This window comes from Nomascus leucogenys, chromosome 6 (genome assembly GCF_006542625.1).
Source record: "Nomascus leucogenys isolate Asia chromosome 6, Asia_NLE_v1, whole genome shotgun sequence".
NCBI lineage: Eukaryota > Metazoa > Chordata > Mammalia > Primates > Hylobatidae > Nomascus > Nomascus leucogenys.
The window spans coordinates 380620-394100 of NC_044386.1; the positions used below are offsets into that span (position 1 = coordinate 380620).

General features: G+C 61.8%; 1 protein-coding gene and 1 long non-coding RNA gene across 6 annotated transcripts in view; one reads left to right on the forward strand and one right to left on the reverse strand.

Annotated features, from left to right (window-relative positions):
- Positions 1-1624: 1624 nt before the first annotated feature.
- SLC9A3 (solute carrier family 9 member A3) overlaps positions 1625-13481 on the reverse strand; it is a 48359-nt gene continuing 36502 nt past the window's right edge. The window contains exons 7-17 of one of the 5 annotated variants that reach the window (XM_030813873.1): positions 12897-13099; positions 12420-12509; positions 12145-12215; positions 10448-10577; positions 7792-7904; positions 6921-7050; positions 6587-6763; positions 6403-6475; positions 5935-6045; positions 5260-5509; positions 1625-4440 (exon numbers count right to left, since the gene is read on the reverse strand). In XM_030813873.1, coding sequence (XP_030669733.1) covers positions 4437-4440; positions 5260-5509; positions 5935-6045; positions 6403-6475; positions 6587-6763; positions 6921-7050; positions 7792-7904; positions 10448-10577; positions 12145-12215; positions 12420-12509; positions 12897-13099 — 1352 coding nt within the window. In that variant the 3' untranslated portion in view covers positions 1625-4436. The other 4 variants (XR_004030385.1, XM_030813872.1, XM_030813871.1 and 1 more) reach the window with 4 other exon arrangements.
- LOC115835426 lies at positions 7709-11470 on the forward strand. The gene is made up of 2 exons (XR_004030386.1): positions 7709-7796; positions 10394-11470. It is a non-coding gene; the product is annotated as an uncharacterized LOC115835426 (long non-coding RNA).

Below are 13481 nucleotides of genomic sequence, written 5' to 3' on the forward strand. Positions count from 1 at the left end.
CTGTCCCCCGCCCCCCCCAGGTGAGCAGACCTCTGGCACCGGGTGGTGCCAGCCAAGTCAGCCATACCTGGTAGACGAGCAATGGCAGGAGTGTAAATTTTGGTAAAAGTAAATATGAAAGTGAATATTTACTTGGAGTACATTTCAAGACCCGTGAATCACGCTTTTCCTGATAGAGAATCCTTTAAATTCTCTTTTCCAAAATGTACCCATCTCTCTACAGCATCTGCCTTCAATGGTAGCATCATTTTGCACGTTAATCTGTAATTTTTTTCCAAAGCTAATCAAGGCATTACCCCAGAGGCCGGGCGCAGTGGCTCACGCTTGTAATCCCAGCACTTTGGGAAGCCAAGGTGGGTGGATCACTTGAAATCAGGAGTTTGAGACCAGCCTGGCCAACATGGTGAAAGCCCATCTCTACTAAAAATACAAAAATTAGCCAGGTGTGGTGGTGCATGCCTGTAATTCCAGCTACTTGGGAGGCTGAAGCAGAACTGCTTGAACCCCGGAGGCGGAGGTTGCAGTGAGCCGAGATTTCACCACTGCACTCCAGCCTGGGCAACAGACCAAGACTCCCGTCTCAAAGGAGGGGGGAATTACCCAGGATGAGCAGGGAGTCCTGGGTCCTGGTGCTCAGAGGGGCAGACCCCTGTGCTCTCTTAATTTACAGAAAAGTATTGATTCGGTTGAGTGAGTGAAAGGCATCGACCTTCATTCCTCCTCTCGCCTGTGTATACAGCGCCTCGTTCCCTCCATCCCTGTCTGTCTCAGAGCCCCAGGGACTCGCAGATGGGAGAGGTGGGGTATCAGCGGGGCCATCTGTTCCTGTGAGGACCTCCTATGGCTGCCCATGGGCCACAGGTACTCCAGCCTGAGGACATGCTTTGTTTGCTCTCAAGACGTTTTTGAGATGGCAGAGTTGACATTTTGCTTTTATTTCATCCTCACAAGATGTGAAAAATTCACAAATAGGACTTCTTGAAAGAATCAAAACTTAAGTAACTGAGACGTAGAAGCAGCTCTTACGAGCATCAGGGGCTCAGAAGAGGGTCTCTTCCCAGGGCGTCCGGCGGGCGCGCTGTTCCACGTGCCTCTGAACCCAGCTTCCCGCTTAGCAGGCCTTGAGTGCACCTGGCATACGGTAAGTGCTCAGTAAATGCATAGGAATTAAAATTCGTAGTGCTCACAGTCATTAGAGTGTCCCTTGTAAGACTGAAAAATGCATTTATTTCCCCACTGAGGGAATTCTTGTTACTTCTGGAATGAGCGCCCAGGGCGAACGGTGGTGAGTGTGCAGCCCTCACTGGTGTTTTGCTCTGATTCTGTGTGAGGGTCACCACTGAGCCCCATGGTCACTGGTCACATCCTCCTCAGGGGTGCCTGCAATGACAGGCCTCCCCAGGGGGCTCAGATCCAGGGGTCGCTCCACAGCTGCATCCAGCAGCTTCCTCACACCAGCTAGGAAGGGCAGCAACAGCACACGCACGCACACATGCACACACGCGCACACACGCATGTGTCAGTGCTAATTTTGGGGCAAAGTGATGTGTACCTACAGGAGACTGCTCCTTAAATTCTCATAGGTGGATGATTTCTCTTTTATAAACAAAGTTTGCACCCAAAATGCCTTGAAATGTTTTTAATAGAATTGGTCTAGCAATCGTTCAGGATTTCGGTGATGGGCCCTCCCTGTCTGGACACTGCCAACCCACAGCTGGAGGGGCACTTAAGGCACGTCATTTTGTGATTAGAATTACACAAAGTTTGATTAATATTATAGCTGCAAAATTAACATACACAATTTTCACTCATAATTTAAAATATTTTGATGAAATTCTTTGCTTTCACAATAGATCAATAATACACAGTATATTGAACTCTGTAACAAAATTATTTTTGAGAAAATACAGAAGTGAGAAAGTGATTTCCTCAATTTGTTTATAATCTATCACAAAGTAGGCCAAAGTTCAGTATTAAATAGATATCCTAATAAAAGAAGTTTTTACAAGTTTTCCTAAGGAAATACATTCATAAGACTGTTTACCTTCTGTTTGACAGCAGTGACAGGAACATGGAGATGCCCACTCATGACGAGTCCCTAGCACTCGGCCCCTGGCACCCACAGCCCCGGGCATGCGCCATCACCTGGTGGGGAGCAGCCTGGGCGGCTGTGAGTGAGGTGTTCTCACTGGAACTCTGGGTCCATGTTTGTGTTTAGCCTGTGCAATTCTCGTAAACACAGAACACCTGCCTGCCCACCCCCGGTGCTGCAGACTGACCAGTCAAGGAGGCGTTGGTGAGTGTTGTGTTCACCATGTGGAGATCAGGCAGCGATTACCACATCTTCTTTGCTGACTTTGGTAACTGGGTGTCCAGGGAGGAGCGACCGGGAGTGGCCAAGCAGTTGCCTGGACTCAGCTTCTGACTCTGCAGCCGGGAGTCAGATGCAGGCCCAAGGGTCCAGGGGAGTTGTTCAGCGCCTGGAATCGCCATGCACTGCGCTGTGGGCCGCACGACGCGCCTGCTCTGTTCTCCCAGGCACAGACAGGCACTTGGAAGGCAGCTCTGCTCCTCTGGCCACCCGGAGACCTCCCAGCAGTTCAGATGGAACAAACTGGGCTCGTGCCGGGAAGGCCAGGCCCCGGCCTGCTCCGATGAACCTCGGGATGGTGGCTGTAGCAGGGAACCAGGGCTGGCCTTGGATCTGTCCAGTAGGGTCACTGACTGGGCTGGGTTTGCTGCAGAGAAGATGGCTGCATTTTGTGCTCAGAGTTGGTTGAAATGGCTATGAAGTGCGGAGAATGACCACTGAATCCCAAAAAGTCACTGCGCTTGATCTGATCCAAATAACAGTGACTGCAGTTAGGCTCGAGAGCTTCTCCAGAGCAGTGGTCATGGAGACTTTTGTGTGGCTGACGCTTCCCTTTTTCACAACAGTAAAAAGCTATCAATGGGAAATTGTGGACTTTTCCCACCAGGGACTCAATGTGCAATATTCACTCAACATAAAACTCTTAACAACAACTCCTGACTGGTGACTGTCAACAGTCGATCTAAGACGTGAATAGTTTTTCCTGAGCAAGGAGCTGCGAGTCTAGCTTTAGAAAAGCCCCTACAAGTGTCCACCTCCACCACCTCCACCGTGCAGACAGGTTTCAGGTGGGTTGGACCCTGTGGAACTTGCCGTCTGAGGGATGGATGGACTCCGAGCACCCTCCCCGGCTCAGCACCCGCGGCCTCCGCCCACTCAATGGACAGCGCCTCCCAGAGCTTAGGCTGGATGGTCTCCCTGCAGAGGACCAGGAGCTCTGTCCAAGGCCTCGCCCTGGGACGCTGGAAGGAGTGGGAAAGGTCAGGGGTCCGGGGTCTAGGACAGGCCCAGGGGTCTCAGCAGGTTCTCCTTGGAGGGCCTGAGCCTGGTAGAGGGGGCAGCGCCCTGGGCCCCTCCATGCCCCTTGGTTTGTTAAGGGGGCCAAAGCAGCTGCTGGGCCCCACCATCCACTTAAGGACTGGCCGTGATTCTTGGCAAGCTCCGCCCGCCAGGCCACCTCTCACCCAGCCAGGGCACCCCGGGCGACCTCCGCGCCAGGTGCGACAGCTCAGGCCGGAGACCTGGTCTGTGGGGACGGGCCGTGTCCGGGGCCGCCGCCCTGAGACCGGGCGCAGGCAGGACGGAACCTGGGGGGGGGAAACGGGGCAGGTACTGGCTTTAGGAGTCTAAATCCCCAAACGCTGAGCAGACGGAAGACGTTCCTGCCACTTTACCTGCAGCTCAAAGACCTGGCGAGGGCCTGGAAACGGCGCTGGGCCTGCAGCCGCTGCAAGTCAGGCCCTGAGTCCTGGCGCTCGGGAGGTCCCTGAGTAGGTCCCCGGGGAGAGGCGCGGGGCTCGGTTGCGGGGGACCCGGAGCCTTGGGCTGGCTTCACGCAAATCCGTTCGGAGCGAGCATCGGTTTCCCGGCGGCGGTGGGAAAGGGCGCGAGCGGCCAGCCAGAGCGCGCGGACCCTTCCCGCCGGCGGCGTCACAGCGGCGTCTCCTCCTGCTCCAGCGCGTGCGGTGGTGCGTGGCACGAGGGCGGCAGCGACGCCAGCTTCAGCAGCGCGGGGCGGCGGCGCGCGCGAGGCCGCTGGAACGAGCGCCGGCTGTGCACGCGGCGCGCCGCCGCCGAACGCGCGTGCGCACTCGGCAGTCCCCGGCGCTCCGGCCCCGCCCCCGGTGCAGGCCCCGCCCCCGGCTCGCGCTCGGGCGGCTCTGCGGGCGCTGGCGCGGCGCTCTCGGAGTTCTGCGCAGGCGCTGGCGTGGGCGAGGCGGGGCTCGGGGAGCGCGGTGGCTGTAGGCGCGCGGGGATCTGGGGTTTTTCGGGGACGGCGGCGGCGGCAGTGGGCAGACTGTGGCGCGGGGACGAGCGTCCGGTCAGCGGCGTGTCGGAGCCGGTGTCACCTGCGGGAGAGCAGGGCGTGAGCGGCGCGCGGAGCCCGGGCGCTGGGGCGGGAGGGGCGTCCCCGGGGGGCTCAGCTCTCCCCGAGCCCGGCGGCTCTCGCCTCCCCTCCCGCCGCGCACCCCAGGCTCGGCGTCCGCTGGGGCCGGGTTCGCGGGGCAGAGGCGGAAGCAGCAACAGCGAAGCCCCAGCCCGGCCCCGCCACGTCTCACCGCCGGGGGTCCCGGGACAGCGGCCTCCTCCGCGCAGGAAGGTCCCGCCCCAGGCCCTGCAGCGCGGAGGGTCAAGGTCCCCAAGGGGGAAACCTGCTTCCTCCATCTCAAACCGCCCTGGCGTCCCCCGGGTGCCTCCCAGGCCCCCAGAGGGAGCTCAGAAAGCCCAGACCCTGTGGCCCGCCCCTCTCCCTGCTCTGAGCTGGAGGCAGAGTCCGGGTCTGCGGGGCCGGCCCTCCCTGTATCCCTGTGAGAGGGTCGGGGACCCGGGGCGTCTGTCTGGCTCCCCCCAGCCCTGCTCTCAGCTCCCTGGGAGCGCAGGAGTTGGACTCGCGGACTAGGTTTCGGAGCCACCTAAAGGAAATCTCAGGCGACCCTGGTGCCCTCAGCTCCGTGGGAGTAGCAGAGACGCCAGACTCTCTGTCCGGGCTCCTGAGGGAGGTGCGGCCAGCAGGGCGCTAGAGGAGGAAGAGGGGCTGCTGGAGAGAGAGCGAGCCAGGTTCAGGTCCAGGGAGGAGGAGGAGAGAGACAGAGCGCGCGAGGCGGAGACCTGCAGGGAGAGGAGCTGCGGAGAGAGGGGTTAGGCGGCGGGAGGCCCGGGAGCGTTACATGTGTGTGGACTCGGGGAGGGCGGCGGGGGGCCGCTCCTCGGGGCCGTCTGCCTGCAGGAAGGAGTCCACGGACTTGCTGCTGAGGCGGAAGGGCATCAGGCGGCGGAAGGTGCCGGGAGAGTGGGGAATCTGCGTGCGGGCCCTCTGCGAGGGGACCACCGTCTCCCCGGGAGACAGCCAGGGCGGCAGCCTGGTCAGGAGGCTGCGGTCCAGGGTCTCGTCCGGAGAAAACACAGGGTTGTCAATTCCTAGGAGAGAGGGCAGCGGCCGGTCAGCCTCCTGAGAGCCCCGCGGCGGCAGGGGAGGCCTCGCCGGGGCCGTCACCTGCTGGGTGCCCTGGAAGGTTAGGGTCACCGGGAAGGTTAGGGTCACTTGCCTTTCAGGTTGCAGGCCCTTCCCCCACGTCCATGACCCCACACGCCACAGGCAGCACAGGTAACGTCTCCCTTCCCTCAAGACACAGCCCGCCTGCTGCCTGCCCGGCCCACGTCTCCCCGGACTGCAGCCTCCGAGTTGGTTGAGGGGGCACTCTGCGTGCCAGGCAGGGCCCTTGAGAACCCACAGGAGACCCCACGCCCCCAGGTCCCAGCGCCCCTGTCCAGTGACCGAGCTCCCTCCTGGGGCAGCAGGAGCCACCCCTCCCTTAGCCACGACGCCTGTGCCCCGTCCCCACCTGCAGGGGAGTCTGACGCTGTGTCCTTGGTGACACTGGCCAGGAACTCGATTCCCCCACTCATCTCCTCATCATAGTTGGGGGGCTCCTCGGTGTCTGAAAGTTCCAAGTCTGGGGGAGAGAGGCTGGGTTGAGGACTGGGGTCACTGGGGGGCTGTCTTCATAGCCCAGTCAGCAGTGTCCATCAGCTCTGTGCACAGAGGTGCAGGGGGTCGGGACCCACAGAGAGGAGGGCTAAACCGCAGGGCTGGGGGAGGGCGAGGAGGGACCCCACTTGGAGGGCAGTGTCCCTGGAACCCCATCCTGGATGGGTCTGCAGCTGGGGCCCTGACCATGCCTCCCCTGCCTGGGTGGCTGGAGGGTCCCCAGAGGGGAAGGTCCTGAGAGGGGAGGTTTCCGAGAGGGGAGGGCTGGGGCTGGGAGGTGGCGGCTCCCAGTCCCAGCGTTCCTGCCGGGCCCCCAGCGCACCTTTCTCCTTGATGGTGAAATTCTGCACGGGGCTCTCCATGGGCAGCTTCCCATTGGGGATGCTGCTGTTTCTCTGCAGAGCAAACGTGAAGCTGCTCACAGACCCCGACACAGCCACACCCAGCCCTGACTGCCCCCGCTCCAGGCCCCAGCCCCGCCAAGCCTCCTGGTGACCTGGCCTCACCCGCTTCTGGGCACGCTCCCGCTTGTACAGCTTGGCAGCCTTCTTGTTCTGGTTGAGCCCCAGCTTGGTCGACTTGAAGGACTCCAGGCGCTTCCGCATGGTCCTGTGGAAGATTTCCCGGTCCTGCTTCTCGTCCTCGGTAGGCGTGAGCTCGTGTCGGCTGTACAGATGCTTGTACTGCGGGATCGGGCACGGAGGTCACAGCTGTGCCCAGCGCCAGACACTCTTGCCCTCCTGCCACAGGAACTGACCACGGTGGTCCCAGGAGGGGACGAGGAAGCCGCCCCACAGGGGTCCCTGCGGGCTCCTCCAGCCCCCAGCCCGCGGTGCCCACCTCCTGCCGCGGCTTGTACAGGTACTGCTGCAGGGTGTGGTGCGTGACCATGTCCTCCGCGTCCCGGATGCTCCGCCGCCGCTGCTCCAGAGACTGCATGTCCAGGCAGACGGCGCTGACATTTTCTCTCCTGCGCGGGGACCAGCGCTGAGCCCCACAGGCTCCCTCAGGGCGGGGTTTCCTGCACACCCCTCGCCTTCCCAAGGCAGGCGTCTAGCTCAGGCTGTCTCCTGCGCGCCCCTCGCCTTCCCACGGTGGGCATCTGGCCCTGGCTGCCTCCTGCGCGCCCCTCGCCTTCCCACGGCGGGCACCCGGCTGGGGCATGGGGACATCTGCCGCCTGGCCAGCCCCTTCTCCCCTCAGGGCTTAGGCTGACCGCCCACGAGGCCTTCCCAGCCTCCTGTCTGACGTGGATCCCTTTCCTTACTGGTCCCCCTCCAAAGCCCTAGCTGTGAGACTCGGGGACCCCAGCATCTGCACACCTGGGAGAGTGGACCTCCCGTGAGAACTGGCTGTGAGCTGTGGAGCCCAGGGCCGGAGGGCAGTAGGGATGGCATGGGGACCAGGGCCGGAGAGCAGTAGGGGTGGCATGGGGACCAGGACAGGCTGCTCCTGGCCAGGGGCAAACACGTCAGGCCCGGCCCCCAATCCGCTGCTGCCCCTCCCTTTCGCCTTCCATCCAGCACTAAGGGAGTCTGGCCACCGCCTAACACAGGAGCGCTTGTGGGAGGAGACACCCACCCCCTCTTTCTGCACCTCTCCCCTCTTCCATGCCACCCCCAGGCCAGGAGCCACCCCAGCCCCGTCTGTGACTCTCAGCTCCTGAGGCTGGGCTCTTCCCCAGGGAAGCTGCATGACTGTGGCCACGTACAGGAGGTAGGAGACAGAGGCCTCCACGGTGGACGATCGTGGCGTGAAGTCCACGTTGACCACGTTGTCGGTGCTGGGGGAGCGGATGAAGGCCAGGGACCCGCGGCGCTCTCCCTGTGGTCAGGAAGCAGCCCGGTCAGTGGCCTGAGCAGCCAAGCCCTAGCTGCTGCCATTGTGTGCCCTGGGGGGAAGCACCCAGAGCTCAGGGCCCAGAGAAGGCCTTGAGACCTGAGCCCCGGGTTCACGCCTCACAGCTGCAGAGGGAGGGGTGGAGATGCCAAAACCAGGAGATCAGATTTTGCGCCCCCGTCTGTCTGTCTGAGGCTACAGCCAGTTTGCTGCCTGAACTGGGCAGAGGTAATGCTTGTAGGAGGACACAGTGGTCTGAGTGTGAAGGGGTAAAGCTGCCTGGGACTTGGGATGTGTCTGGGGAAACTGTTGATACGGTGGAATCATTGAAGTGGTCTGTGTCCCTGCTGGAGGCCCTAAAACCCCATTGGCCTCATGTCCAGAACTGAATCAGGTAGAGAACGGAGCAGAGCTCGACGAGGCACAGAAGCCGCACAGCTGAGTGCCAGAGGACAGAAGTGGGGCCGCCTATGTGTCCTCGGACCCCACCTGCCTGATGGCAGGGCCTGGAGAGCGTGAGGTTGTGCAGGAGCACAGGGCAGTGGGCTTATGGCTGGAGTCAGGGTCCCCAGGGCCGGCGGGGGCACGGGTGTGGAGGGAACATCAGCTCACTGCGCTCAGACCTCACCAGGTGGGCACCCGCGCTGCCCTGCAGTGTGCAGGATGCTCCCAGGAAAGTCCCTGGGTCGGGCGGGTGCCACTGTTCCCACTGAAGATACGGCCCCCAGTTCACTGCCCACTCCGGGGGGCTTTGAGGGTCATTGGTTCTGAGGGTCAGTGGTTCTGAGGGTCATTGGTTCTGAGGGCCCTCTGCCTACTCTTTTGCTTCTAAATCCAGCATCTTCTGTACGACCTTTGTCCCTCTCCTGCCACCCGGTGAAGACAGACGTGAGGGTTGGGGAGCCACGGTGCTAACCGCCACTCTGGGCAGCACAGGCGAGGGCTGTGGGGCACCCGGGCGCGTGGCGGCTTTGGAGGGGCTGCTCCCCACACCACTTCCCCTGCCCCCGCCGAGCCCCACACTGTGGGGTGGGGGGTGTAGGGAGAGGGGAGCTGCCCTGTGTGAGAGCCAGGAGGGACACTGGGCAGGCGGATGCTACCCCAGGTGTGGAGACCCCGCTACTGAGTGACCGGGAGGAGCCCATAGGCTCCCCACATGCAGCTGAGCCTAGGGACATGGTCATGGGTCGTGGGTCCAGGACGGTGGCTGGTGTGGTTGGGGGAGAGGCTGAAGGCCTGCCTGCTGCCTGCTGACCTTGTCACCCATGTGGGGGTGAGGGGAGCCTGCCAGAGCCTAGAGCCCCCACTGCCCCTTCCCACCCTCCAGCCAGGCTCCAGGCCGCCTAGGGCCAGAGTATCTGAGCTTTCTCTCGCTTGCCGGGCCTGTGGTTTGGGGGTTTGTGTGGAGCCTGGTCCAGGAGCCCTCTTTTCTGATCTGCACTGGCTGGCCCTCCTGACAGCGCCAGGCCCCCGTGCCCTCTGCCAGGAGGCACCTTGCCACTCGGCGTGGCCCCAGTCATGGGTGGCACGTCTGGGGTGAATGCACGTCAGTGGAGGCAGAGTCATTCTGTCTGAATGAATGGAGTTTGCTGGCTCTCTGTGTGAGGGTCTGCAGGGTTTGGCAGGACAGGCCTTTCCCTCCGGTGAGAGCACTGACCCTGACCGGCTGCTGGACGAGGGCACCAAAGCTCGCTAGGGACGGCTCTGTCCTTAGGGAGGAGCTGCAGAATCCCTGCAGCTGTGCCCCCAGGCCCTGTCTTGCACAGTTCCTGCAGCCAGAGCGCCCCTGGGGAGGTCAGGGCAGGCTGGGGAGGCTGAGGCCCACCTGCCATAGTGGGCAGGTGCAGGAGCCAGGGGCGACAGTGGCCTCAGGGCTGGGTGGGGCGCCTGGCCTCTGGTCTCTGGAGTAGTCAGGGGCTCTGCGGACGCTGAGAAGCAGCTCACAGTGGACTGGGAGATGCTGGAGCAGCCTCAGAGCCATGGCCGGCCCACGGCGGGAGATGGCCCTGCTGCTGCCTCTCCGCCCGTGCGTGTGGGCCTGTGGGCACCTACGTGTGCTGGGGCAGGCCAGGCTGTATTGGGACCGGGTCCCGTAACAGCCTGCCTGCTTACCATCCACTCCCATCTCTGGGGAAAGCAAGGGAGCTTGGGGTCCTAGGACCTGACCTCAACGCTAACCCCCACCAGCACCACAGTCACCAGGGAGCTCGGGGTCCTAGGACCTGACCTCAGCGCTCACCCCCACCAGCACCACAGTCACCAGGGAGCTCGGGGTCCTAGGACCTGACCTCAGCGCTCACCCCACCAGCACCGCAGTCACCACGGCCCTGTGACTCAGTTTACCCCACATGAGAGCCCCTGGGATTCCCAGGGCATCAGAAGGCCCATCAGCCTCCTGTGGACTGCTGGGGTGTGGCCTGGCCTTGGGACGTGGGTGCAGGGGCCTCTCCTCACTGCCCCTATGGCACCCACAGCCAGTGCCTGAACCTGCTGCAGCCCCGACCCCGCAGAGCAAGCGGCTCTGCTACCTCAGCCACGTAGCTGATGGCATCCTTCAGGTTCAGCTCGTGGAAGACATTCAGGATCCGGTCTCGAGACTTCTGGGCCGACCGTCTCATGAGGACCCTGCTGAGGAACTTCGTGTCGAAGTGGGACCACCTGTAGGGACAGACCTCGGGTGTGAGCCTCAGGTGACAGGTGCCCTACAGCCCGCCGGACGCGTGGCCTGGCCCCTTCTCTCCTGAATTTTATTTGCTATAGTGACCCTGTAGGCGCATTTAAAATGAGGGAAGCAGCCCCGCCACACGCCCAGGCCGGCCGCCGTTCTCCTGCCTGTCCTGTTGGATGGAGGCCGCCTCCTCCAGAGGGTGGCTCAGGACAGGGTGGGCGTCAGGCCTGGTCGGGCAAGGGGGCTCCGGCCATGTGGGGGTGACTTTCAGCTGCACAGGAGGAAAGGCAGGGGCGGACAGATGCCCTGAGCCCTTAAGACCTGTGAGAGCCAAGCTGACCAGAATGAGGTTTTTTTAGCCTAATAGAATTAGAGTATTCACCGGTTATCCGGATCAGAAGGGACGGTGGCCTGGCCGGATTTAGAGGAAACTCTGGGGCACAAGGAGGTGATGCCTGTCACTCTTGGACATGGGTGCAGCCGCCAGAGCCGCCGCCCGGGGCATAGGGTAGGCCCGGGTGAGCTTGTGTGCTCACACCTGGGCAGGCCCCGTGGCAGCAATGGCGGCTCTCCTGTACAGGCTGAGTTTCAGCCACACCAGGAAGTCAAAGCTAACTGAGGCCGTGGTTTCAGAGACCCCCGGGATGGCCCCTGGGAGGCCAAGGAGTCGGGGACTGGGTACCTGGAGCAGAGTCACTGTGGCCACGGAGAACCGCAGCTGAGCTTCATGAAGCCACGTGGCCACACCTCCCGGTGCCTTCACCCCCACCGAACACAGATCGCTCAGAAAATGGGAACCAGGGCAAAGTGTATGTGCTACTTACTGGGCTTATTATAAGTGTCACATGTTTTTTATAATAAAACATAGGTGATTTCACCTTAATGGACAAACTCTTTTTTTTTATTTTGGGACGAAGTCTCGCTCTGTCACTAGGCTGGAATGTAATGGTGCAATCTCGGCTCACTGCAGCCTCCACCTCCTGGGTTCAAGCGATTCTCCTGCCTCTGCCTCCTCAGTAGCTGGGATTACAGGCCCACACCACCACCCGTGGCTAATGTTTGTATTTTTAGTAGAGACGGGGTTTCACCATGTTGGCTAGGCTGGTCTCGAACTCCTGACCTCAAGTGATCCACCCGCCTCAGTCTCCCAAAGTGCTGGGATTACAGGCTTGAGCTCCGCCAGACAAAATCATTTTAAATGTTGACTGATACTAACCCTGTTTATGACATGGAGGAAATAATCTATTTTCCTTATTTTCAATTCCTACATAACAATTTGGAATTAATTGGGCCACATGAGAGAGCATCTCTATTCCCTGGAAGGAGCACAGAGAATTCAGCTCCTGTCCCCTCGGTGGCCCCGACTGCTGCCACCAACTCCTTTCGGCAGCACCTGTGTGTCTGGGGGCACACCTGGCACCTGGCCTCATGGGGCACTGGAGCCCTGACCAAGCCTGGACTCAAACAGTTACGCACGTGGCTTCTGGCTCTTCTGAGTGGAGGATGTTTCCGGAAGCCGGGCTGTGCGACACAGCTGGGGCCGTCCCAGCCACTTACTTGTCTCTGAGATAATTGTGCCCAATCTGTCCAGATATGTCCTCGATGGCCGAGAGGATGTGGTCGAAAGCCTTTCAAGGGAAGAAAAATGTGGGCATCTCAGGGCCAACCGGGGAACATGAGGTGCCCCTCCCTCCACTCCTGGCCCAGCCCCGAGGAACCCACCAGCCTCCCCACCACCCCCTCCCCCGGCCCGGATGCAGCCTCCTGTCCCCTCCCGGCCCAGCCCCGAGGAACACGCGGTGCCCCCTGCCGCCCCCCAGCCCTGCACGTACGCGGCCGTGCAGCTTCTCGTTGAGCCGAGGGTCCCGGTGTTCGCTCCTCTTCACCTTCAGCCACTGCACCAGGGGCTTGATGGTCAGGCCCTGGAGGACAGCGTCTCGTAGTGCTAGGCACCCCCCACATCCCACTGGCCCGGCCAGGTGCACCCACACAGCCACCTGCCCCGGGGCCCACGGACGCCCTCCCTGCTCTCCGGGCGCCCAGCAACCTGCGCCCCTGCTTTGCAGAGGAGGAAGCAGCACCAGGGGCCTCATCCACCAGCGAAGCCCCGGGAAGAACATTTTTAGGACAATTATGCTTCCTCCCCAGTGGGGCCACGTGAAAACCTAGAAAACGGCTCCTAGTTACTAAAATTACAAAACCCAATTAGGGTCTGGAGCCTGGAAATGCTCGTCCTGAAGTGCGGGATGGGCCCAGGCGCCCCTTGCGGGCGGGGCCGAGACCCCAGAGCTGGCTGGGCCGGGCCTCACCTGGAAGATGACGGTGAAGAACACCACGATGATGGTGGTGCTGACGAACAGGTTCTTCTCCTTGACCTTGTCTCCGTCCAGAAGCACCACCAGGGCAAAGGCCACGGCCCCGCGTAGGCCCCCATAGGACAGGACCACCTGGTCGATGGGTTCCAGCTGCACCATGCGGTAACGGTTCAGGAGCCAGGTCTGCAGGACCACACCTGTGGACGGGGCGGGCACTCAGCTCCCCGGTCGCCCTCCCAGCTGCGGGACCCCAGCCCCTCCGGGACAGCGTCTTGGTGGCCAAGCGTGTGCCGACAAAGAACAGCGGCACCCTAGATACGGCGTCCCCACACCACGTCCCTCGTCACCGTCCACTCGGAGCCACACGTGGCCTGGCGTCTCCCCCACACGCTCCGTGCGTCACACACACGGGTGCCGGGGGATGGGGCTGGGCGGGGGCAGGGCCGTCTTGCCTCCCGTTCCGTCTCCCATGCCACTGACCCTGTCTTCAGGCACATCCCGTTGAGTCAGGGGGAAACTAAGTGGTCTCCCTTGGGGTTCCAGAGCCTTCCACCCCAGCCCCAAGGCCGCCACCATCGG